Raw genomic sequence first — 25089 nt, forward strand, 5'->3', positions numbered from 1 at the left:
TGGGTCTTGGGTAAACAACACCTTACTCGGCAGGTTCGACCCAGATCCGAATATCTGGAATGGATATTTCTGTAATTTCCGCTTGCTTGCTTCTTCTTTTTCTTGTGCCCTAAAACCCTCGCGACAAAAACCCGCGCTTTTCCGTCGCCCTCCTCAATTTTTAAGGTTTTGGAGATCTTCGGTGAGGGAACTCCCCAAATCGCGAGGGATTTTAGGGGTTTGTACCGTTGGGACAGGGAGGATGCTGAGGCGAAACATCCGGCTGAGGAGGGAATACCTCTACAGGAAGAGTTTGGAGGGAAAGGAGAGGCTGCTCTACGAGAAGAAGCGCAAGATCAAGGAAGCCCTAGAAGGTGCCTTCTCTAAATTGTTCATATTCCCTATTGATTCATTTCTTCTTCTCGATTGTTCCGAGACCTCAAATTCTATCGATTACGTGGGTTTCTTGTTGTTCCCTGGCTTTGAAGTCCCGTTTCTTGTGTCGTGGACGGCGTCGAATTGTTTTTTCTTTTGTTGGTTATTTTTTTCTCTTTCATGTCTATTCTTGTGTTTCTGGTGGTTGAGGAAGTTTTATGTCGGGAGAGAATGACGATGAGCCAACATACTTGTTAGGGTCTAGTATGCTGTATGGACGAATCAAGGGAAAATCATCTGTTTTTTCTCCCCGTCGGACATAGAAAGTGAATAGGAATTGCAATTCTCTTAGATAATTTGAGGGAAATGGTGAAAAGAACATGCGTTTGCTATTATTATGTTGTGGAAAGATTCAAGGAGTGGAAAATCATGGCCTTTGTTGGTGCGGCTCCTTAAAGAATGGATTTGGCGCAGTGAAGAAATTGATTGAGCGGTTTATGATGCCGCGGATATAAACCTTTTCTACTGCTGCCTTTTTTCTGTGTCAATGAGACGAACATATAGTGGGGAAATGTAAATTTGGGGATAGGTCCGAAAGTGAAAGGGAAATGTTAGTGAATTGCACGGAATTTCTGTCATCTAAAAATTTGAGTTTATAGTTTTTCTTGTAGATGACGGTGATGGGAGAACGGAAGTTGACTTTGCAGCAATATCATGTGTTTGGTATACGATAGATAGCTGTGTTTTTTTGCAGTGGAATGTGTTCAAAATGATGGGATATAACGGGACATTTGAAGTTGCTGGTTATTAAGATTCATCATACGAAGAATCCTTTTTATTCCCCCTCATATAGTAGTTGGTGGTATCCTTTATTTTTGTTCTTGATGATTTTCCACCAGGTTGGAAATCACGGGGGAGCAATAGAATCATATCGCCCCATACATGGAGAAACAGGTCCTCTCGTCATTTGTTTAATTAAGAATACAATTAATGGTTGAAAATTGCCCATTAGGGAAGATATTGGAAGGCCAAAAATAAGTGAAGAATAAAAAATTGTATTTAGATAACTCACGAACTGTGTTACATGTAAGGTATCTGTTGGGAATAAATAATTAATAATTAAAATCTGTTTGGTAGAAAAGTGTTCTTTTGAAATTTTGTCATTATCTCATTTTTTTCCTATTCAGCAGTTAAATGTGGAAGGTGTTCAATAATGAAAATTATATATGTGACAAGTTTTAGTTTCAAAACTTTAAAACCTTTCTTGCTTTAGATTTCTTTCCATTTCTTCTTAAAGACTTCTTCAGTTTTTTATTATTTATTTATTTTTTTGAATGTCCTTGTTGCAGAGGGAAAGTCAATCCCAACAGAGCTTCGGAATGAAGAAGCTGCATTGCGTCAAGAAATTGATCTTGAAGATGAACAGACTGCAGGTGTCTCTCTCTTCGTCTCAGCTTTTTACCTGTTACTGTTGGCTAATAATGATCATTGTTAATCTTCATAGATGGAAGTTTATCACTTGAACTGTGTTTCTTTAGGGGGTCTATCGATGATTTAGTACAAGATACTTGTCCTTTGCATTCAAAATAAAAAAATATGTATCCTTTTTTGTTACTTTGATTAGGATATCAATGCAATTTATGTAAGTGATTTTCATTGTTCAGCATGATTTCTGTAGTTTATAGTTTTATGCTTTGGGCAGTTAACATTTTGGGGTCCTTGATTCAAGTGAGTTTATTAGTAAATAAGAAAACAGTGAACACACAATCACCTTGAAATGGCTTTTATAGGTGTTTAAGTACATTTTTCTATGGTTGGTTCATTAAAGTCCATACGTGGATTTGTCAGCAGGTGTATAAATGGTCCATGTGGTGATACACCACATTGTGGGAGTAAATATGCATTTCAATAGGTGTGGAACTATTCCATGTAACAACTGCACAACCTGTTGGGATTAAAAACTTAAATTTCTTATCTATTTGATAGGTTGCTTGTAAAAGTTCATTTCTTTATGCTTCATCACATTACTATCTGAAGATTAAGTAACACCAAGTGCGATTTTAAGTCAAGATGAAGTAAAACCCTATTTAACAAATATATCTTCTGTTTTGAATATGTAGTATTTTCTTGGTGATAAATTTAAAGATGGAGATTTTACAATATCATGCTTTTATTTCAAGATAAGAGATGAAGTTTTATTTGCTGCAGAATTTTTGTTTTTATATTTGCTTGTTTGTCATAGGAAAAGGCCTCTTTTATGATCCCACAAAACTCAGCTGATGAGTAATCTGTCAGGGGAAAGTATATCCACATGCACATGTCCACAAAATGTATATATGTTCATGCAAAGGTGGGCTCAAACATTTCTCCTTACGAAAATTCTTAGAATAGATGCTTTTATATGTTTGTCATGATACTTTTCACATGCTTCTCTGAAAGTTCATTCAATGGCATTTATATTTTGGATGATCCATGCTTCCTCTTTCAGTTGTTGATGAACAATTTTGATCCTGTGTCAATTAGCTCTTTACCCTTTTCAGTTTGTTCTTTGTATCTTTTAAACTACTTTATCACTTGAGTTTGTCCGTGTTTTGTGTTTTAGGCTGTGTTTAGGAGCCATGCATTTGAAGCTGTGTCACGGAAACCGTGATGCACAGGTTTGTTTGGGAGTTGTCTTACCAGAAAATGGCAATGTGGAGGGTGTTGACACCTCCAACACCTTCCCCAATGCATAAATCCACCTGCTGAGGTGGGTTTTGTCGAATCCAACAATGAATACCATCCTTATTGTGTTGCCTACCCCAATGCCTCACTAACCCAACAATGATACAATATATGGATGCATGAATACTTATGTATGCATGAAATATACATGCATCAGAATAGATTCACTGCCAAATGCATGCACGAAATATGCACGACAAATATACATGCATTGACACATATTCACAAACAAATATACACACATGGAGATATATTCTTGGGCAAATACATGTATGGGCATATATACATGGACACATGCATGGACAAATACATGCAATATCATGAATGGATACATGCATTAACAAATATATGCAAATACATGCATAGGCACATATTCATTGACATGCATGGACACATACATGCAAACACACATGTCTATGCATGCCATGCATATGTGACCATGCATGGCCGCATATAGAAAATACATGCATGACATGCATGGACAAATACATGCAAATATGCATATGCATGAACAAATACATGCATGGACATGCATGAACACATATGCTTTGACATGCATGAACAAGTGTGCAAATACTTTGGACTGCTTTGACTCCAAAAAGGTACACTTGTTTGGGAGTCAAAACTAGGGGTGGCAATTTCTGACCCGACCCGCCAACCCGCCTCTTAGGCGGGTTCGGGTTGGGCTTAAGCCAACCTGTTTAATAAACGGGTCGACCCGCCTAACCCGTTTATTAAACGGGCCGGGTTCGGGTTGGGGGTATGCCAACCCGCCAACCCGACTGACCCGTTTAATAAACGGGTTAGGCGGGCGGGTCAACCCGCCAACCTGACCCGCGAACCTGAGAACCCGTTTACCCGACCCAACCCATTTATTAAATGGGTTGGCGGGTCGTGTCGGGTTACCCGTTTATTAAACGGGCCGGGTTCGTGTTTGCCACAGCCGATCCGTTTAATAAACGGGTCGGGTTCGGGTTGAGGTATGCTGACCCGCCAACCCGACACGATTGCCACCCCTAGTCAAAACCAGTTCCTTGAAATGCTAAAACCATATGAAAACCAAAAGGAGCTCCCAAACAGCTTTTTGGTATTTGTGGATTACTATTGTAGAGTTGGAGATGTTGCATAATATTAAATAATACCTGTATGCTCCAGTCCTTTCATCCTGCGGGCTGCCTGTGTTTGTATTCTGAAATTTGTGTTTGTGGATCTTAATTTGAACTGTTGTACTTTCATTACTGGAATCAGTGCCAAGAACTCACATTGATGATGAGTATGCTAATGCTTCTGAAAGGGATCCAAAGATTTTGTTGACGACTTCTCGTGATCCCAGTAGTCGCCTTGTTCAGTTTGTAAAGGTTAGTCTCTGTTTCTTGATGTTTACTCTGTTTGAATCAGAGAGCTTAATGGGTCATATTAATTATGATTTTGTCATTATTATTGCCGCAGGAGCTTAAATTCATCTTTCCGAATGCACAAAGAATAAACCGTGGCAGTCAGGTTAGTTTTGAACTTTTGCATGTTTTGAAGTCTATACTTGTAAGAATCAGTTTTAACAATCTTATAGTTGGCCTTTCTGAAATTGTTGTATTTCCTGTGGATTTAAAGAGTTTCTGCAAATATGGATTATGGATCGATTTTCTTTATTCATATCATATGGTTTAATAAAATGTGGTTCATGCTATCATAGTCAAAACACTTACTATCTGGATACATGCTGGTGGTGCACTTCTGCAAGTTCTGTGCCTCATGTAGCTTATTTGCTCTAGGTGGCATCATATGATTGCTCCTTTTGTAATTGCTCTTGGATGTCTTGGATTCCACATTTTGCGTGTATTTGATAGGTCAATATGTATGTAATTAAATCAGTTTATGTTTGACAATCCCAACCCCCACAATCTGTGACTTCTTGTTTGGTTTTATTTCCATCTTTATTTGTTCATTTCTTTGTATCGTAGTGTCATCTTGCAATTTAGATTATGATAGTATCTTGTTGCACTAAATACATCATTTAAAAAAGAAGCTTGTGTAAAAGGTCATGCAATTGGGGAAAGGTTTTTAGATAAGAATAAGTTCACATGGTGAACAAATGTGTGTTCAGCAGGAAAAGATGGAGCTTGTTAGTTATCAACTGAAAGATTGCAGGAAAACATACGTAAAGATTGCACTGCAAGTGCTGCTACCCATGTAACATGGGTACTTCTATCAGGCCCTCCTACCAATCTCTCTCTCTCTCTCTCTCTCTGTATATATATACACACGCGCACACACACACATCTGTGGATCATTATCTGTTAATTATCTATATACCTTTGACTTGCTTTAGACTTTTAGTAGTCTATAACTTCATATGTACAACATTTTGTAAATTAAAGCATAATCGTTCACATTTATGTATATATTGTGTATCTGTAACCACATACCTATCTTTTTGGGTGTTTCCATGTCATATCCCATGCAGCGCCTGTACGTATGTGACATAGGCTGCTACAATGTAGCGATCATATGACCTTTGATTTCGTGCATAACATGTATTGTTTTAATGGATTCAAATGTTAGATTTCCTTTATCATGTTTGTGGTTTGTTTTCCTTTCCCTATATAAATTTGATCATCTGTAGTAGATATTATAACAATCAGTTAGAACATGGTTTTCTTATGAGACCATCTCGTATACTGAATCTGAATGGATTGATCCCAAAAATCTGGATCTATGAAGTATGACATTTTTAACTGAAATATTTTTTGAAAATTCATTCTTCTGTAGGTTGTGTCAGAAATTGTTCAGACTTGTCGCGCGTATGATTTTACAGATATCATTATGGTACATGAACATCGTGGTGAGCCAGATGGCCTTGTTGTATGCCATTTGCCTTTCGGTCCCACCGCATACTTTGGATTACTGAATGTGGTATGGTAAGCTGTCTTTAATTTTGCATGTGTCAATATTGCTGCTTGCTGGTTTTAATGTCTTGTGAAGCAAAGTATATCCTGCATGTTAAATTTCACCTCTAGATGATTTTCAGGTAACAAGACATGATATTAAAGACAAGAAATCTATGGGAACAATGTCTGAGGCTTTTCCCCATCTGATTATTCATAACTTCTCAACTAAGGTACAAAACGTGGCCCTACTGCAAAAAATTTGCCCCATCAAAATCTTCAAATTAGTCATCTGTTCTTTGAAAAGTTTCAAGAACCTCTGTTTCTCAGCTTTAATTTTTGTTATTTGATTATTTCACATTTAACTACATTCTTTTTTAGCTACACCTTTTTTAGGGTGTCTAAGCTTTTCAATAATGGCATGTTGGATTGGATGCATGGATTTTCTGGGAAGTATACATACTTTCTTTTGTTTGCTTAATGTAGTTTGTACGGTTTGATTTTGACTCCCAAAGGGATGGAAGATATGCTTAACTGATCTAAAGTTATTATCAGTTAATGGGATAAGAATGGTTGAATATGTTGCATTGGTTACATCTTTGCATGATAGTAATATGCTAGGAGAGTATTGTGTTAGTTTTGTCTTCCTTAGTTTTCAGTAAGGGAGCATTCTAGAGATCCTTGGATCTCTCTCTCCCTTTATATGAGAGATCTTAGATCTCTGATCTGAGGTCTAGTGTTTGAGATGCCCTGGATCTTGCAGTGGGGCTGCACCACATCAGCATGCCACGTGTCACAAGAGATAATCTGAGATCTGAGGCTCTCAAATGCCCTCTAGATGCTTGAAACCATCTCCGTACCTGCCATGAAATATTTTTGCTTCTATCTTTTCCTTATCGAAATCCTAGTTTTTATGTACATGACATGTTTTTCCTTTTCGTGATATGTTAGATTAGAAGCTATCTAAATAACTGATTTTTTATGATAATATAAATCAATTAGGAGCCTTATATTTCCTCAGAATCACTACAAATATCTTCTGTCATAGACCTTTACAAATACATGTGCTAGGGCTTTATATTTAAATTCTGCACTAGATTTAGACACCACAATTTCTTACTCTTGTAAGACACTGAATAAATTCCCACAAAAGTATAGTAACCAAAGTTGGGTCTTGTCCTCTAAAGAATTAGTTGAATCTGTGAAGATACTGGATCCTAATCCGATCCATACAGAAGAGTGCGAATCTGCATCCCTCGGAATGCATGCCCTGCAACTCGAGAAAGAAAAGAATATCGGAGAACTGATAAGGGCGATACCCAATCTAGGGCCGCCCCTTCTTTTAATATAAAAGGTGAATGGCAGAAATTACAACACTGCCCTTAGACAATAATAAAATACAACACTGAACTTGGAAAGACAAAAGTACCCTTATATTACATTACGACTTTTAACACTCCCCCTCAAACTGTGCATGGACCTTGGACAACCATGGACAGTTTGCCTTTTAAAAACGAGTATCTCAATGAGGACAATGGTTTGGTAAAAAGGTCTGCCACTTGATATTCGCCTTTGAGGAATAATGGATGAATCTCCTGATTTTCAACCCTCTCTAACGAAATGCTGTTCCAGCTCCTCATACTTCATTTTTCTGTGTTGTACTGAGTTGATGGCAATGGCTACTGCACTTTTGTTATCACATAGTAAAAGTGATTTTAAAATCTTTTGATGAAGAGTGACCAACAAATATCTAGTCCACAACACTTCAGCTATCAATGCTGCCATTGCCCTGTATTCGGCCTCTGTGCTTGAGTGGGCTACAGTCATTTGCTTTTTGCTAGCCCAAGACACCATATGTGGCCCCAAAAAGACTGCATACCCTGTGACTGATCTCCTGGTGGATGGATCGTTGGCCCAGTCTTGCATCTGAGTACGCAAGCACAACCCGACAAAATTTCCTGCCTTTCTGCTATCTATTCCTTTTCTTCTATATTTTTGCAAGAGGATGGGTGAGGGGAAAAGAAGGGGAAGGGGATGGGGGTTTGTTAAGATTGTGGCTTCACAAAAGAGTTGAAAAGAAGATAATGGACTTCCTCATATGAGTACTGTCTAACTTGGTTTAATCTTCTCTTCAGCCATAGGTTGAAAAAAATCCTGCGTTTTGTTGGATTAAGGTGGCTGCTTATATTTCTCTCTGAGAGTGCAAGAACATTTGCGTTATGTTAGTAGTTGGTACCAAGTTGAAACAACTGAAACTAGTGCACTTCTGATAGGTGTATTTTTTCCCATGAGTTTGGGTCCTTATTCTTCTTGGTCTTGTCTCTTTGATGCTTCTTGTAAACATTGATGTTTTTGCTTTGTATTCGGGTGGTTGACGACTTGTAACAGTGATTTTGTCATGATTTATTTGATTGAACCAGCTTGGTGAGAGGACTGCAAACATTTTAAAGCACTTGTTTCCAGCTCCGAAACCAGACTCAAAGCGCATCATGACCTTTTCAAACCAATCTGACTATATCTCATTCAGGTATTGTATCTTTTAATTTATTTTCTTATTTATTTTCTTATTTATTTTCGTTCTTGTAGACCGTGGTAGCTTTTGGTGTACTTTTCCCACTAGACAATAGTAAAACATTAACCTTTCAGAGGCTAGTTTTGTTAGAAGCTGAATGGATGATTTGTTTCTTTTTTCCCAACTGTCCGGCAAAACCTAATCCATTTGTTGCGATGTAATGGATGGATTCTCACAAACAGTGAGATTTATTGCGTCACTGTTATTTATTGTGTAAAGTTTTCTTCTAGTAGATGTGCTTGATCTTGTGACAGAATAATGATTAAGTACATTTATATCCCAATAATCATTAATCTTTAACTCACTGATTAAAAATATTGTCTACCATCAAAACTAACCATGATTAAACTCCATGGTTGGATACCGAGCTTGCATGCCTTTGACAAGACACATTCACAAATGTACAAATACAGGCATGCACTCAGGTACGCGAGCATGTTTTATGCATTTTCATGGCATATGGTGAATAGGACCAAGTTCACAATTGTAATCTTGTTTTGATAGGCATAGTAAGTTTAAGAAGTAATTTAGTATATTAGTTACTTTTGGAGAAAGAATTTCAGTAGTTTTACGTATATATTATAATTTATATGGTACACTGGCACAGACAAAGCTTTAAGGATTGATTTGTCTCAGAAGAAGGGGACAACATCTGTGCCTTGTACATGCATGGTTTTTGGAATCCTCAATTATTTAACTATGTTTATTTTTTTTCTAATTGATTGCTGTTATTGCTTCGTTTTTGGCATTGTTGGAATGATCTAGTTAAGCTAAATTATGATAATGGCTGCATTTCTTTCTCAAGTGAGACAAATTACTTGTATTGTTCAGTGCCATGGCTGGTCTATCGTTAAGATACAATTTCTGTACATATTTTTTCAGCGTGCATCTTGCTGTTCATTCACATGGGTCTAGAATCTAGATTCTAGGTTTGGTCAACATTGTTCTGTTGGCTGCATGAGAAGAGGTATTCTCCCTCTGAGTTTTTGTTTGACATGCAGGCATCATATCTATGAAAAATCTGGTGGTCCCAAGTCAATTGAGCTGAGGGAAATTGGACCTCGGTTTGAGCTGCGGCTTTATCAGGTCAGTAGTTTGTTATTCTGATACGCCATCCTTCGAAACCTCCATTCTGTGTGTTTCTCTGCAATTATTGTAACATCATTGTGTTTGGTTTTATTGCATACTCAAACGTTTCTAAAGTGTTTGTTGCTCTCTGCAACTTTGGCATTTAAATTGATAAGACAAATGGTCGAATAAAATAGCTGGACTGGGTTAAGTTTCACAATTTGGGTTTAGTGTTTTTCATAAGCTGAATGTTGCAGATGCTTAGTTGAAAAATATTATTTTGATCTATGCGGACCACAAGGCTGGTACCAAATCAAAAACTCGAATTCTAGATATGACCGAAAGCAGAAAAACAGGATCAAGGTTAGCCAGCGAGACTACGAGAATGTGAGACAATGGGGGATGATATTGGGGTGTTGGACTGTGATTTGCTGAAACTGTTGGGGTAAGAACTAGAAGTTATCCGGTGGATTGCTGACACAATGATGTTATACCCTGCTGGCTTACGCTTGAGCTTGACAATTTGGATGTTACCTGTATTTGTCATAAATTCATCTTCTAGTCAAGGGGATTGGACTTTTTCATTCATATATATATATATATATATATATATATATATATATATATATATATATATATATATATATATATATATATATATATACACACACACACACACACTAAATGACCCACCCCTTGTCCTCCCCTTCAAAATATCTTATGTTATATGTGGTTTTTGGTCAATCTGACCTTATGGATGTTATCTCCGTGGTTTAAAACATACGAATAGACTTTTTGGATCAAACTTTTTTTATGCGTAGATAAGATTTTATAACATAGAAAATTTTAGAAATTTCAAAACCGTTGATTTTTGAATCCTTGTAAAATCCTAGTTACACAATTTTTTTTTTATCCAAGGGTCTATTCATATGCTTTAATTCATGGAGATCACATCCATATGGTCAGATTTGCCAAAATCCATGTGTATTGTTTTTTTCTTCTGATCTTTTCTCTTTTTTGGCAGATCAAATTGGGAACCGTTGATCAGAGTGAAGCCCAAAATGAATGGGTTATCAGGCCATATATGAATGCTGCAAAGAAGCAGAAAGTTCTTGGGTAGTGAAATGCATCAAATTTTCCAACGGTGTTTGAAAGTTTCTTTTTTCTCTTTAGGTTAAAAAATTATTCTATGTATGCTCGGTATAACGGAGCACAGATGAGCAAGGAAATTATTCAACTCTTGTTCCTTGCAAAATTAGCTGGATTAGGCAGGAGGAAAACATGTTAACAGGCTTGAGCTTCGGTTCCTAAATGTGAAAACCAGGCCGGTAATACTAATCGTGTCTTTGATGAGTGGCGGAATTTAAAATGTTGTTCTCCCTGCTAATTTTTGCAATCATCGGAATTGGGTCAAAAAATTAGTTGGACTGGTTAAAAGTTTTTATTTATTTATAACCTGAAGAAACTGCACCCAGCACAAAGGCCTGGTTGCGCTAGTTCACCCTATCATACCTACGGTCTTTGTGCTGATGGAGATTAGGACCCCTGCTCTCTGGGCTTATGCCGGGTGTCGGTTTGTGCATAGCGGTGATGCCCATGGGAATTGAACCTTGGCCTGTTTATCCTCCAAAGCCCCACTCTACTGTGCGAACCCCCATTGGGGGCGTTAAAAGATCCATTTTAAAAAATGTGAAAGAAGACCCGGAACTTGGCAATTAACAAATAAAAATTAGGTGCACAGTGAAGCTTAAAATAAAGTCCTTAAAATCATTATTATTTTTAGATAATCTAGCTGGGTTTAGGCAGACCCCACCAGTTATACAACCATACTATTGGGATTTTCACTTGTCAAGTCTCCAGATAAGGTGACGTGCACAAACTTCTCCTTCCAGGTAAGCGTCGTGATCTTTTGAATAACAGTAAATTAAATATGTGATGTTCAAAATAGGCAAAATTTCATGATTGAACTTATTTCTAATATGAAAATGATTCTACCCAAATCTGAATCAAGATCTTTAGTTATACTCTTTTCGAGATTTGATAGATTTAATGGATTAGATGAGATCTCATCCATCCTTATCTTATTTAGGTTGTATTTCATATTTGTTGTTGATAAAGTTTCTTTTTCTGGACCATTGTGGTGTGTGTGTGTGTGTGTGTGGGGGGGGGGGGGGGGGGGGGGGCTCTCTTTGTCTGGCAGGAGCAGTTAGTACAGTCACCTTCTGTTGGGTCATTGCAAGTTCGAACCCTAAATGGTATGGTTGTATAACTGGTAGGGGTTTGCCTAACCCCAGCTTTCTCTGTTGAAAAAAAAAGTTTTTTTTATCTGGATAAACAGAAGATTTCTGGGTTTTTTTCTGTGGATGTAGGCCTTTGGTTGAACCACGTGTCTTGTTATTTTCCTTTCTTTGTTTTTATGTTATTTTTATTCAAGCCATCTTTTTATTTTTTCACAAGGTAGAACTCAGGTTTTCTGGGAAAACCATCACCTTCGACACTAACAAATGCCAATACACCTAGCAATGGTTCAATCCTGCATATGGACAACGCTCTTGATACCAAATCAGAGGGAACCCAATGGTGGAGGCATTGGCCATTGCTCCCGCTCGGCAGGCAGGGGAGTGTCGGCTGGCAAGATCCTGCCGACGGCTGAGCGTCCGCCAGGATCTGCACCCCAGTGACTGTCCTTATGTTGGACGGTTGTTGGTTGATGGTGGGGATCCCCACTGTTGGCTCCCTCACCCATCCCACAATGGGTGTGGCAATGATCCCAGGCACCTCACTGGCCACTGTTGACAGTGGGGTTGGTCCCATTCGGCCTACCACGTTTGGCGATAACCTGCTAAACAGGGGCTGTTCATCAAGGGGGACTCCAACGAACAGTGGTTCCTGTCCACTGTTGTTCGCACCTTGACCATCCTAGGCATAGGAGGCCAAAGGCGGGGGGGGGGGGGGGGGGGGGGGGGGCAGCAGGACTGGGCTTGCCTCCAGGTCCAGTTAAATATATATATATATATATATATATATATATATATATATATATATATATATATATATATATATATATATATATATATATATATATATATATATATATATATATATATATATATTTCAAAAGCCCAGTCCTAGCCCAGCCCTGATTCTCGGGTCGGCAAAGGCGGAGCGGGGGTGGGGCAGTCCTGCCTCCCGGCCCAGTTAAAATTTTTTTTAAAAGCCCAGTCCTAGCCCAGCCTTGATTCTCGGGTCGGATCCATCACCTGGCGAGGGCGGGGACCCATCCGTGCTGGATCCGACCCATTTAACTTATTACCCCTTAGCCCCTCTTCTTCTTCGATCTTGATTTTGAGTGACCTTGCCCTTGCCCTTGTCTTCCACAAATCCCCCGACTCCCGACGACCGATCCAACGTCGCCCAACCACCCAACTTTTTCTTCGACGTCGGCCGAGCTTCTCCTCCGACGTCGGTCGCCCACGCTTCTTCTCCAAGCCTCCGGCGTTGCTCCCGTGCTCCTGAGTGAGCAAGATGACGAGACACCGATCAAGCACAACGACGAGATCGATCTTTTGGGTAATTTAACTAATCAAATATGTGCTAGTTTGATTTAATCAAATTATAGGTGGATTAGAGTGGACTGGAGTGGATTTAATCAAATCAACTCTGAAGTAGGGTTGATCCTGACCTGAAACAATTCACTGCATTTATTTTTTATCAAATTTTATTTAAAATAAAAAAACAATTTACCCATTTTGGGGATAAATCCTATTTTTTGTTCTTGAATGAGCACCTATGCATATATTCATATGTATATATTATATACATATATGCAGATGTCTCTCTGTCTTTTATCTCATGTTAATTATTTGACTTACAAATTAAATTAAAGTGGAAGATGAATGTTGACTGTTGATGGTAATTTATGTTTTTTGGTGCAATAATTCTACTTTATCTACTCATTTTAGTTGGAACAGAGCTAAGAGAAGCTTGTGAATCAGTGACTTCTGAATTTTAGAATAAGGCATGATTTCTGAATTATAGAATCAATTATCTACTTTATCTACTAAAATTATATAGAATTATAGAAAAATCCTGACTTCTAACTTGGGTTTTAATGTTCTGGTATCCAAATTAATTATCTTTGGACAGTAGGAGAAGGTTGTGAATCGGTGAATTTATTTGAAGGACAAGAAGATATATTTGAAGGTTGTGAATATCGTTTCAGCGGTGCTAACTCTTATCTAGTTACTCTCCTAGTGACTTGTGAGTATATGTTTAACTCTTATCTAGTTGCAATTTATAAATTTATTACTGTTATTTGTCCTGGTCTATACCCTATGAATGATTATTAGTTTGTTATAGTTGTTAAGTGTTAATTGTTATAGTGTTAATTTGTTAATTGGTATAGACTTATAGTGTTATATTGGTATTTTTCTGTCATTTATTATCAATTAGTAACTGTATCTGATTCAGTGTACTTATGTAGAATTGTAATGATTAATTGTGTAGATTATTGATAGTTTACGTGTTTGATTAATAATTTTATCATCAATTAGTAATTGTATCAGATTGATGTGGTTTCTGGTCCTCGATTTCAAGTACCTACTCTGCCTGATTTGTATCAAAAGTTGGTTGCAAGTGGAAGGTCAGAAAGTTATGTCATGCTAAGTAGATTATTTTATCTTGTATTGACATTACCAGTTTCTACGACCACTACAGAACGAGCATTTTCAGTGATGAAGCATGTGAAGACGAAAATTTGTAATAAAATGGACGACGGTTTTCTTGTTGACTGTATGACATTGTACATCCAACGAGAATATACTATGACTTTAGTTATAGATTCTCTTATAGATGAATTTTATGTTACGGGTAACCGTCGAGGTCCATTTTAGTTGCTACTTTTGTATTTTGATTTATTTTATCATAAATAAAATTTATGCATTGTTATGAACTTCAAATTATCACACCAGTGTTATATATTGACATTAGATAATGTTTAAGAACTTTTCGTTGAGGTTGAGAAAGACTGCAACAAATAGTTTGATTTGTTCATATGAAATAGATTTTTATTAATAATTGTAGCCATTTTTTATTTTATCTCAAAAAAAAATTTGGGGGGCGCTGCCCCGGTCCCCCCTCCCCTCACATGAATCCTAGCTATGCCTCTGTAGGCGGCCCCTCATTGGCCTGCCCCATCCTGCAGAGCCCCGCCGTCCAACAACTCCTTGGTGGGTCAACCCTGCTAGCAGGAAAAAAAGAGGGAAGCTGAGGCTCAGGTACCCACTACCTATGAGTCGGTCCTGTCCAGCATGCACTCGTCGGGTGGTCTGTGCCCCCGGATCTTGTGAAAGGTTGGGTCAGGATAGACAGTGCCCTCCCTAGCCAGTGGACCTGTAAAGAGGCCATTGAGGCTTGGGCCTCAGGGCCCCTGGCCCAAAAATTTTTTTTTATGGGCCCATTGTTTAGGTAGTTTACATAAATATTTTATATATTTTTATTTAATATAATATAAATATTTAGAATATTATATTTGTTTAGTGTGAATGCAAACTTTATTGTTATTTTGATTCTTTACAAAAAAAATCGAAAGCACTGCCCCCGAACTCCTACTATTAATAGGGGGCCCATTTTTTCCCTCCGCCTCGGGCCCCATAAAACACAGGTACAGCTCTGCCCCTAACCCTTGGTGGGCACCACTCAAACCAGTGGCGGAGCTACATATCGAGGAGGCTGGGGCAAGGGACTACCCTGATCCAGGAATCCTCAATAAAAGGGTTTGGATTTGGGTGGGCAGTGCCCACCCTATCCAGAATGTTGTGCCTCACCCACTTCAAACCCTTTCTCTTTCTCTTTCTCTTATATATATATATATATATATATATATATATATATATATATATATATAGAGAGAGAGAGAGAGAGAGATTTGTGCATACCCTAATTCGTAGATATGTAGTTGGGACGGGCGTTTATAGAGTTTATGGATTTAAAGTGGCAGGTGGTACTGGTAGCTGTCAAATTCATGGTTTAGTGTAAATACAAAGGAGAAAGGGGTGTGATAGAGAGGGAGAGACCGTTGCTGTAGATTTTGGTAATTTAACATACAAGGCCCGGTGAATGACATGAGCCCGGATCTCCCTTGATTGGGCCCCTCCCGACCTGAGGAGATCATGTCCAATCCAAAGTTGGAACCATGGACAGAAAATTGTCCAAAACAACCTTGCGTGCCGTCTCACGCCGATGACACCCAAAGGTTCTCAAAAAAGGATGGTTCTCACCTATATGAGTCACACCAAAATAATTTTGGGTGTCCTGCACGTTCTAGATGAACCGGTTCAAAAAAAATTTTTAAAATGAACGGCTGAAATTCATCCAAAATAAAAAGCTTTTGATGATTACCGTCCCTTTTTTTTTTAAAGATGAATGGCATCCAAGGTACCTTGGATCAGATCTGCTATCCCAATCGACCTCAATAAAGTTTGTATCTGGTCTCAGTCCCCACCAATCACGTGGCAGCAATGGGTCGAAGGTGCTGGGAAGTTTCTTGGACCTTTAATGCTGACCAGCTTTTTCGTTTTTTACCGGGGAAAGTCATTAAGACCCACACGAAACTTCGTCGAGGGTGTTTTTCTTTTGAAATTTTTATAAGGGAAGGTGGTGGTGTCTGCTCAGCAAAGTTACAATGTCGCTCCACATCGCTAACGCAACTAGCGAGGATGGACTAGCTAGCGAAGCCCTGGAGCACGCTCACCCTACATCATGAAATCGACCGAGTCGGAGCTTCAACCTCTCTCACGCACATCCTCCTGACCTACAACTACAGCGCATCCGGCTGTGATCTTCTTCTCCAGCACACAGCGACGTGTCTGCCAATTCGGTTTTACTCATCCCCCATCTCCTCCGTCGTGCGCCTATGAGAGCTTATTGATGCGAGTTGTTTTGATCAAATCTGACCCCATTCAGCATGTTCCGTTTAATAGAAATCGACCATTGGATCGTATTTTTGTTGAAACAAAATTTCCTGCTTTTACAGCGATTTGATTTTTAAAACGCAAAAAAAAAGACCCTGCTCCGATTTGATCAAAACAACTTGCATCAATGAAATTCCAATGAACGGTATGCCAATAGGGATGAATTTGGGGATGAGTGGGAACTGAATTGATATATGCAACTGCCTCTGCTCAAGAGGGCCGTCCCAGTTCCTCCGTTTTATTACCTTCTTTTGATCGGTACTGTATATATTAGCATAAACTCTCTCTCTCTCTCTCTCTCTCTCTCTCTCTCTCTCTCTCTCTCTCTCTCTCTCTCTCCATGTATTGTGGATTGGGGGGTTCATTTTGGGTGCCGCAAAATTGTGGCCCGGATGGAATTGGTGGATTTCTTATGATGATCATTTTTGTATTTTTTTGGTCAATAAATTTGAGAACTGTTGATCAGACTGAAGCCAAATGCGTTGTCAGTAAAGATGTAGTTGAATTGTGTGTGTTTTTTTAAATGTAGTTGGAATGTTTTTTTTGGGGGGGTTTGAAATGAATTCTACGCCTACTGATTAGAAAAATTTATGTGGGATTCATAGTGAAAGCTTAAATTTTGAGAATTATGAAAAAGACATTCTCAGCATTAATAGCGTTCATTTCTTTTTAAAGGGAGAGCCTGTCTTTCTGCCTTTTGGAAGCAAGTTGCTGTAAAACTTCTGAAGCATATTCTAAAATGATGATGAGATTCTCAAGCAAATGAATCATGATAAATCTATAGTAATGAGATACTACTGAGCGATACTTATTTTGTGGTGCGCATAATATCCGCACCACAAGACTTATCCCATGTGTACTCTTTACAAACATATATATGCATCACACTTGAGGTTGGCTCACCTCTTCGATATACGTGAAAAAAATAGAAACACAACAATGAAGCACATCTTATTGTGTTAAAAAAAAAACAATAATAATAAAGTATTGTTTCTTCTTCTTCTCCTTGTTTTTTTTTTCATTGCATAGCGTACCTTATCATTCTCACACAGCCTATCTTTGTCTTCACACAATATGCAGCATTTTATTTGTGTTTACAAACTCATAATATTTTCTATAGCTTACTTAGTCGAAAATGTGTATTAGATTAAACATTTTTTTTGTGTTTAAATGTGTGTTCAGGATGATCGAAAATCAATAGCTCATATTGTACCCAAACTTGGCTAAATAGAAATCAAGGTTTAAGGTGCATTGAATTGATATTATATAGTTAAAACAGGGCAAACATAGTTAAACTTGATAAGCATGTGTTACAGGATTTAATCAAATCAGGTTGTGGGTTCAAGTCCAGGCTTGGTCCATCCATGTTACAGGCAAAGTTAAGGTTCCAAAGACGATCAAAGCTCAATGGACATTGAAATTCAATGAAGAACCGTCTGATTTCTTCTGTTTTCTTTTTGCTGGACCTGTGCAGCATAAATTATTCCTGAAGAATACAACAAATAAAAGGAAGACATTGAACAAGCATAAATATGGATTCCGGAAAAATGTTCGGGCCCATCTTCTGCCAACAGAGGCAACATTTTGTGCTATTCTGTGCGACACTCCAGTTGGATTAATCGGCTCTCAGGAAAAAGAAAAACACAGGCATGCGCCCATCCATTGCCATGAGGTGATCTCAATTCTCAATCTGCAAGGACATGCTTGGGTACACCTGCCAACCATTGACCATTGTCATGACCTGCACCAAAATGCATCCACGAGTGCAACCTGCGTGTTTTCATCAACCATTATGATGGATGGCACACCACTGAAGTACATGATAGCTCCTCATCAATCACCCACAAGCCCAAATCCTTGAGATGGCCTTTGACGACATTCAAATTCACATCAGGAGACCAAAATATCATCTTCCTTTCAGCTCCCAAATTGGTTTGGTTTTCATGATTGTGGGTTATTTGATGAGAAAAATCCAAAACATCAATACTTTGCATTGCTAGACCATTTTCCTTCCAGAATCTAGCAGCCAAGTACCCAAAATGTTGTTTGTTTGGAGGTAGCTCACCACCTATCAAAGAATCTGGCATTGTTGACAGCTTATGGACAAATTTCTCACCCAAGATTTTCATGATCGAGGCTGAGCTCTCAAAAAATGATAGCTCCAGGTCATTTGCAGTAGCAAATTCGTGCACATTACGAGTGAAGTTGGAAAACAGATTGTTAATAGGAAACATATTTCCAGTGATCAGCCAAGCACTGTAACCAGTCTCAACAGACTTCCTGATCGCATAGGTTGTAACCAGAGCCTTTTTTCTTTGTCCTGATATTGAACTCCAAGATCCTGGCAAAACATGTTTTTTGACATCTTGAATCAGTTTCTCAGTATTAACGACGGGGTGTCCCCTTCTTGCAAGATCATTTAGAAACTTGTAATCGTCACCTAATATGATGTAGTTTCGAATATTCAGACTTTCAAACTGGCACAATAAGTTCCTTGAGATTGCTGGTGCAACATTGTACAAACTCAAGAAAATAATGGTCCTGCCTCTCTGCACAGAGTGAAGAAGAGAACCCAATTCATCAAGGGTCTTTACAGTTCTCCCTGGAAGTACTTCTCTGAAGCAAAAATCAAACCACTTGAGAGATCTCACAGGCCGCATGTCCCATAGGTCAATGTCCAGACTGCTGCCGTTTATCAAGTTTGAGTCAGGTCCAACCTTTCTTCCATAATTTACACCAGCTTCTCTGTGGGAGATGCTCAGGGCTCTTTCCTGCAAAAGGTTGGTATATATATTGTAGTAACCACGAGTGTGGATGAATTTTATGAACCATGGAGTCCATATTCTTTGGCCGATCCTCTTATACCATCCTGTTGTTACCATGCCCATCAGAATTGGCTGGATATTTTTCACCTTGTGAATGTCATACCATAGACGGAACTCTTTCCATGGTTTAGGGAAGAGAAGCTGACCCCAGGTTCCAACCATCTGATATAAGAATATGCGAGTGCCGTCATCCAACTGCAGTTTGTTCCCATGTTTTCCTGATCTCAGTGAAGTAATAGAAGGTTGGCTGGCATGCAACAAGGTAATTCATATACCATGCAAAACATAAAACCTTGTATAACAATGGGGATCAGCTAAATAGCAATATAGAACATTAAGACATTATATGTTCACTATGAATTTTGACATACAGCTTTACTGTTAAAGAAATGGACTTCAGCAGCACAGAAAAGGACATGCATTAGAAAGAAAGGAGGAAAAAACAAAAGGCTTTTTGCAAAACGGTCCCTGCCTTACTGGCCTTTTGCAAAAAGGTCCCTCCCTTACGTTTTGGCAAAAACAACCCTGACTTTTTGTTAACCCTTGCAACAACGTCCCTAAGGCTAACAGCAGTCTGGTTCCCTGATGGTAACCGTTAAAGGTAGATAAAATGATGGTTTTGCCTCATAGAAGGACCATTTTGAAAACAACTAACAAAACAGGAACTAATTTAGAAATACTTGAAAATGGCTGTATATTGCAGCAAAATGACTGTTGTCAATTGGTTCTCAGGTCTTAAATCCCTGGTAGCTTCAACAGTTAGAGGATCTATATCATGCTGAAGTTAACCTACCAAAATCACAAAAAGAAAAAATACAAGTCCTATGAATAAATTCCTCAATGTGCTAAACTTTAAAATTCTAACTGAAAAAATATAGAAGAGAAAAGTCGGTTCATGTAAGTCATTACCCAAACACGAACCATAAAGAGAAAAGTACTCAATTTGTAAATTTCTATAGCATAATATCCACCTGCTTCATGTGCACCTTATCAAACACAATCTAAAGAGAGTTTTCAAGCTCTCAGATCTTCATCCAATCAATGGACCAAATTTCCGCACAACATGGCAAACAGTGGGAGAAATATTTCATTCCTCATATTGGCTGTAACTACCGGTCAAGGGAAACCAGTACCCTAGCATTGGGGACACCATTGCAATGTCGATAAGAAAACCCCATACTAAAGCATTTCTTCTCTACTAGTTTCTGGTATTGCAGAAACGAACAACCCCTAATTTAAAAACCTAAACTCCATATAAAAACCAAAAGCAGTGATGATAATATCCAATTTGTAGAGAATCCACGCCTCTTTGATATGAGAGAGAGACGGGGGGTGTTAGGCTTTCTCACTTCATGAGAGAGAGCTACCGAGAAGCCACCAAAGAATGCTGGGTTAGAGAGAAGGTTATTGGTAGAAGACGCCACTGTCGAGTTTGGGGATTCTAATTCATGAGGATATAATAGTAATTTAGCATAGCCATCTAACCATGGTTAATGTCTGACCATTGTTAGTCTAACAGAAGGATCAATTTGCACTAATGATGACAAAGGCAGGGATGTTTTTGCAAAAAGCCAATTAGGCAGGGACCATTTTGCAGAAGAAACCCCAAAAAAAAATCCAAGAAAGATATGCTGTTTTTAAAGAACCCAATATTCTATTACAACACCAAACAAGTAAAGCTACATTTGACTCATCCACGCCTTCAATTTGACAAGGAAACAAGGCTGGGTTGGTCAAAGCCGTGTTGGCTGACTTGCAAAGGTGGAGCCCAGATACAATGTATAACCAGGCAACATAGTGTGACCTATATGCACCTCAGCACGCACAAAACATGTTAAGATCAAGAGGAAGTGGGAAATGATACAGGAAGCAGAAGCGAGAAGTGATGCATTTTTAAATGTACAGGAAAAGGAAAGCTGAAAGCGAGGAATAAAACAAAAAATCAATATAAGAATTGAAATGGAACACAAATAAAAACTAAAATAAAAGTGACTATTCTTAAATTTAATGATTTTTTAGTGTAAAAAATAAAGTTTTAACAAAATCTATAAATGATGACTGCCAATTTAGAGAAAGCACATGGAAGTGAGTGAGAAGAGTGGGAGGAAACACATAAAAAACATGAAAAGTAGAATGAGAGAATATATAATATAAGAAGAACAGATAAGGTGTGTGGAAAGCATAGGAGAAGCGTGGGGGAATCGAGATTCTCATCAAGTTTTAGAAGCGACGAGTATCACGCTTCCGAAGCGAGTTTTCGGAAAGCAGACTTCCCACCTATGTAAGAAGCTTCCGATAACTCTGGTTAAGATAAGGTGATGAGGGCACCTGTATGCAAGCCAGCACCTTATGGCATGACCAAGATGAGTTGGTAAGTGACTCAGGATGAGTAGTGAAAGCCAAGCAAATCATGGAGATAACTGACAGCTTATTGGAAATGGACAAAACTGTGCATACAGGGTTCTCCATTAAATCAGCACATTCATGGCACTATTGATCTTGCCAACCTAGATATGGCTGTCCTGGTATTTTCATCTTAACTTTGTTTTGCACAGGACACATACAATGCATGACCACTGCCAAGTTTTTGAATATCAAAATCTTATATGGCTGCCTCTGACTTCCTTTCTCCTAGATATATAGATTAGTGGTGCAAATTATTATAGTTTTTTAAAACCCAATGACTTGTGACACGACCCAGCATAGGTTTACTCATGACTTTGTCAGGTCAAGACAATATCTTATATAAAATATGTAGATACTATGTGTTTTATATTGTATTACTAATATATTATACATAATATGCATCGTAATATACAGTTAGACACATGTATACAAGGTGACTTTTTATAATATGTTTATTATATAACATTGTTAACAGATGTGTGTGTGTGTACATATATATATATATATATATATATAGAGAGAGAGAGAGAGAGAGAGAGTTTTAGGGGTTCTCGGGTCATTAACTGGGCTAACACAGTAAGGGACTGAGTCCGGCTGAGTCAACTGAGCATCAGGTTGAATTGGCAAAGTTTTCAAACACTTCAAATTATCATTTCTTCGGCTCAGTCTTAGGCAGTTCCCTTCAATTTCTAGAACTCACAACAATGGCAACATAATACAGTGATAACAGCATTTAAAAAGTGATTAAGGGCGTGCCTACCTGTCTGGACTGGGATAGCATGAAATTCAACTGTTTAGAAGTTGAATGTCGATCAACATACAGACCAGCATATCTACATCAATAAGGTCAGAACTTGGTGACTTAACTCACTAAGAATCAGGCGTCTCAACACAACCTTAAAGAAAAAATTCAATGCCATGCAAAACAAATGAGATGTTTAAATCCCTATCAAACCCTCAACAAACAACCTATTGCATGTAGGCCTAGCGTTGAATGTTTTGGACTCAGACATAACCATGGTGTTGGTGCAAGGTGTTCACCTACATGACTCTTGGCATGTCCTGTTCTGAGGCATACCATGGTCACCCCCCGTAGTCTGTCTGGTCACACACCAGTGGCAAACAGATCATCCAAACTCTGGCGGAGCTGGCTCCAGCTTGAATCCAGTCAGGAAAAGATAAAGGCTCTCTAAATCCCAGGCACAGTAACAAAACTGTCTTAAACATAGTGGCATTCTTCTACGACAATTTTCAATAAAATCAAAATATTAATCCAATTTGTCTATGCTCTGACCAAAAAAACAGATAAAGTACTTATCTAAATTCAGTTAATTTATTCAACTAAATTTCCACTTTTTCAATTAATCTAGTCAACTAAATCGCCAATTTAGATAACTCACATGGTAACACCACGACAAAAGATGTGGAACAACATTGTTGATTGAATTCTCAAAGCACCATTTTCTTAACAGACAAATCACAAATCTAGTAACAAATTTCACAGGAACTAAATAAAAAAAATGCAATTGAATCATATGAACGACCAAATGGAAATTTTCTTCAACTAAATATCCAGTTGTTAAAGTAAAAGTTTGTCTCGAGGATTTTTCAAACAATGTCTATTGGACTAATGGAAACAGCACCGAAATAAATCAAATCTGTCAATCAAACGATTCCCAGATGGAATTGCAAAAACAACGATCTAAAACTCGTAAAAACTAAGTTGTGGAAAGAAAAAGAGAGAATCACGTAATGAACGAACTGATAATCGTAAAGATTGAATGTCAGAAAATAAAAAGGGAAGGGGAAAAATATGTGCTCACCAGCAACGAACCTCGGGCGTTGCAGAGACGCACCATAGATCGATGGATCGAAATTCGACGGATCGTAATAGTAAGTAGCGATCAGCCCCCTGAGGTACCTGTAGTAGACCGTCGAGAGCTCCAGATCGTCCTCAACAACGAAGGCAAACTCGTCGTCGGAGCTCGGCCACCATGCCTCGAGCCACTGCGCCTGGAGCCCGACGTTTGCGGTCCGGTAGTGGACCAGCTTGTCCCCGAACCTCCACTCAAACCCATCGACGAACCCGAGCATCCGACTGGCATCCTCGAGCCTCTGATCCAAGACCCTAGAATCGTTCCCCGTGCCGGAGGCCCTGAAATGGTCGACGAAGACGTGGAGATCGACGCGATCTCCACCGTAGTCGGCATTCGCGAGCGATCGGAGGCAACGAGCGAGGGAATCGAGCCGGTCGTAGGCGAGCACCTTCACGACGAATCTGAAATTAGGCTTAGAATTAGAATTAGGGTTTTGGGTTTGATCGAAGCTAGGGTTTGGGGAGATTAATGTTTTCTGGTTAGGGTTTGAGGGTCGGAGGAGGAGGAGGCGGAGGTCCGGGAGGGGCAGAGAGAGGAGGGAGATGGCAACGAGGAGGAGGAGGAGCAGGAGAGGGAGGGAGATTCTCAGCGAAGGCATGGCCTTGGAGGAGGCGGAGCGGCGGAGCATCGCTCGGTTTGCGAGAGCCAGGGAGTGGGAGATCGCCGGTAAAGGGATACGGATATATATATATATATATATATATATATATATATATATATATATATATATATATATATATATATATATACACGATAACAAAGAGTATTGAGAATGATAGTATAGGGTAGCGACAAAGAGTATTGAGAATGATAGTATAGGGTAGCGACTTGCGGAGTATATATATATATATATATATATATATATATAGAGAGAGAGAGAGAGAGAGAGAGAGAGAGAGAGATGCTACCTCTTCCATACCATACTCTGCAAGGTTTTCACAAGGCTAAAGTACCATGTCGCTACCCTATACTATCCTTCTCAATACTCTTTGTTGTCGTGTATATATTATACACATGTTTATAAAACACTTGACTAAGTTTCTGTTTTGTAAGACAAAATGATAAGAAATCCCAATTGAAAGAATTAATCTTAATTTAATATTTTTTCTTTTGATTGATCAGCTGTTTCATTACAAATATGACTAACAAATGTGTTGCAACGAAGGAAAAACAAATAGTTAATTTACCTTACTATAAATTCATCATTTGTGACATCTACTCATCTCGTGATTATGAACTAATAAATTAATTGAACAACTGGTATAGTAACACCAACTCTGTCTTGTAACTTCATTCATAGATGAAATTCTATTTTATGGAAAACTATGTGATATATAGAAAGAAGAATTGGATGTCAAAATCAATCCAACTTGGATCATTGCTTTTCCTTTTCAATTGAATTCATTTTGG

General features: G+C 38.5%; 2 protein-coding genes across 2 annotated transcripts; one reads left to right on the forward strand and one right to left on the reverse strand.

Moving 5' to 3' along the window:
• The first annotated feature begins 183 nt into the window (after nucleotides 1-183).
• LOC149814170 (uncharacterized) lies at nucleotides 184-10940 on the forward strand. Its single transcript, XM_089989189.1, has 9 exons — nucleotides 184-353; nucleotides 1704-1787; nucleotides 4327-4436; nucleotides 4528-4578; nucleotides 5845-5988; nucleotides 6104-6193; nucleotides 8381-8487; nucleotides 9534-9618; nucleotides 10625-10940. The coding sequence occupies exons 1-9, from the start codon at nucleotides 242-244 to the stop codon at nucleotides 10718-10720; spliced, it is 879 nt and encodes a 292-aa protein (XP_089845315.1). The 5' UTR covers nucleotides 184-241; the 3' UTR covers nucleotides 10721-10940.
• A 6861-nt stretch (nucleotides 10941-17801) lies between these two features.
• On the reverse strand, nucleotides 17802-24335 carry LOC149814171 (uncharacterized). The gene is made up of 2 exons (XM_089989937.1): nucleotides 23626-24335; nucleotides 17802-19614 (listed from the first exon to the last, which is right to left on the reverse strand). The coding sequence occupies exons 1-2, from the start codon at nucleotides 24305-24307 to the stop codon at nucleotides 18362-18364; spliced, it is 1935 nt and encodes a 644-aa protein (XP_089846063.1). The 5' UTR covers nucleotides 24308-24335; the 3' UTR covers nucleotides 17802-18361.
• Nucleotides 24336-25089: the final 754 nt, after the last annotated feature.

This window comes from Nuphar pumila, chromosome 15, assembly GCF_984573655.1.
Source record: "Nuphar pumila chromosome 15, dmNupPumi1.hap1.1, whole genome shotgun sequence".
NCBI classification, from domain to species: domain Eukaryota; kingdom Viridiplantae; phylum Streptophyta; class Magnoliopsida; order Nymphaeales; family Nymphaeaceae; genus Nuphar; species Nuphar pumila.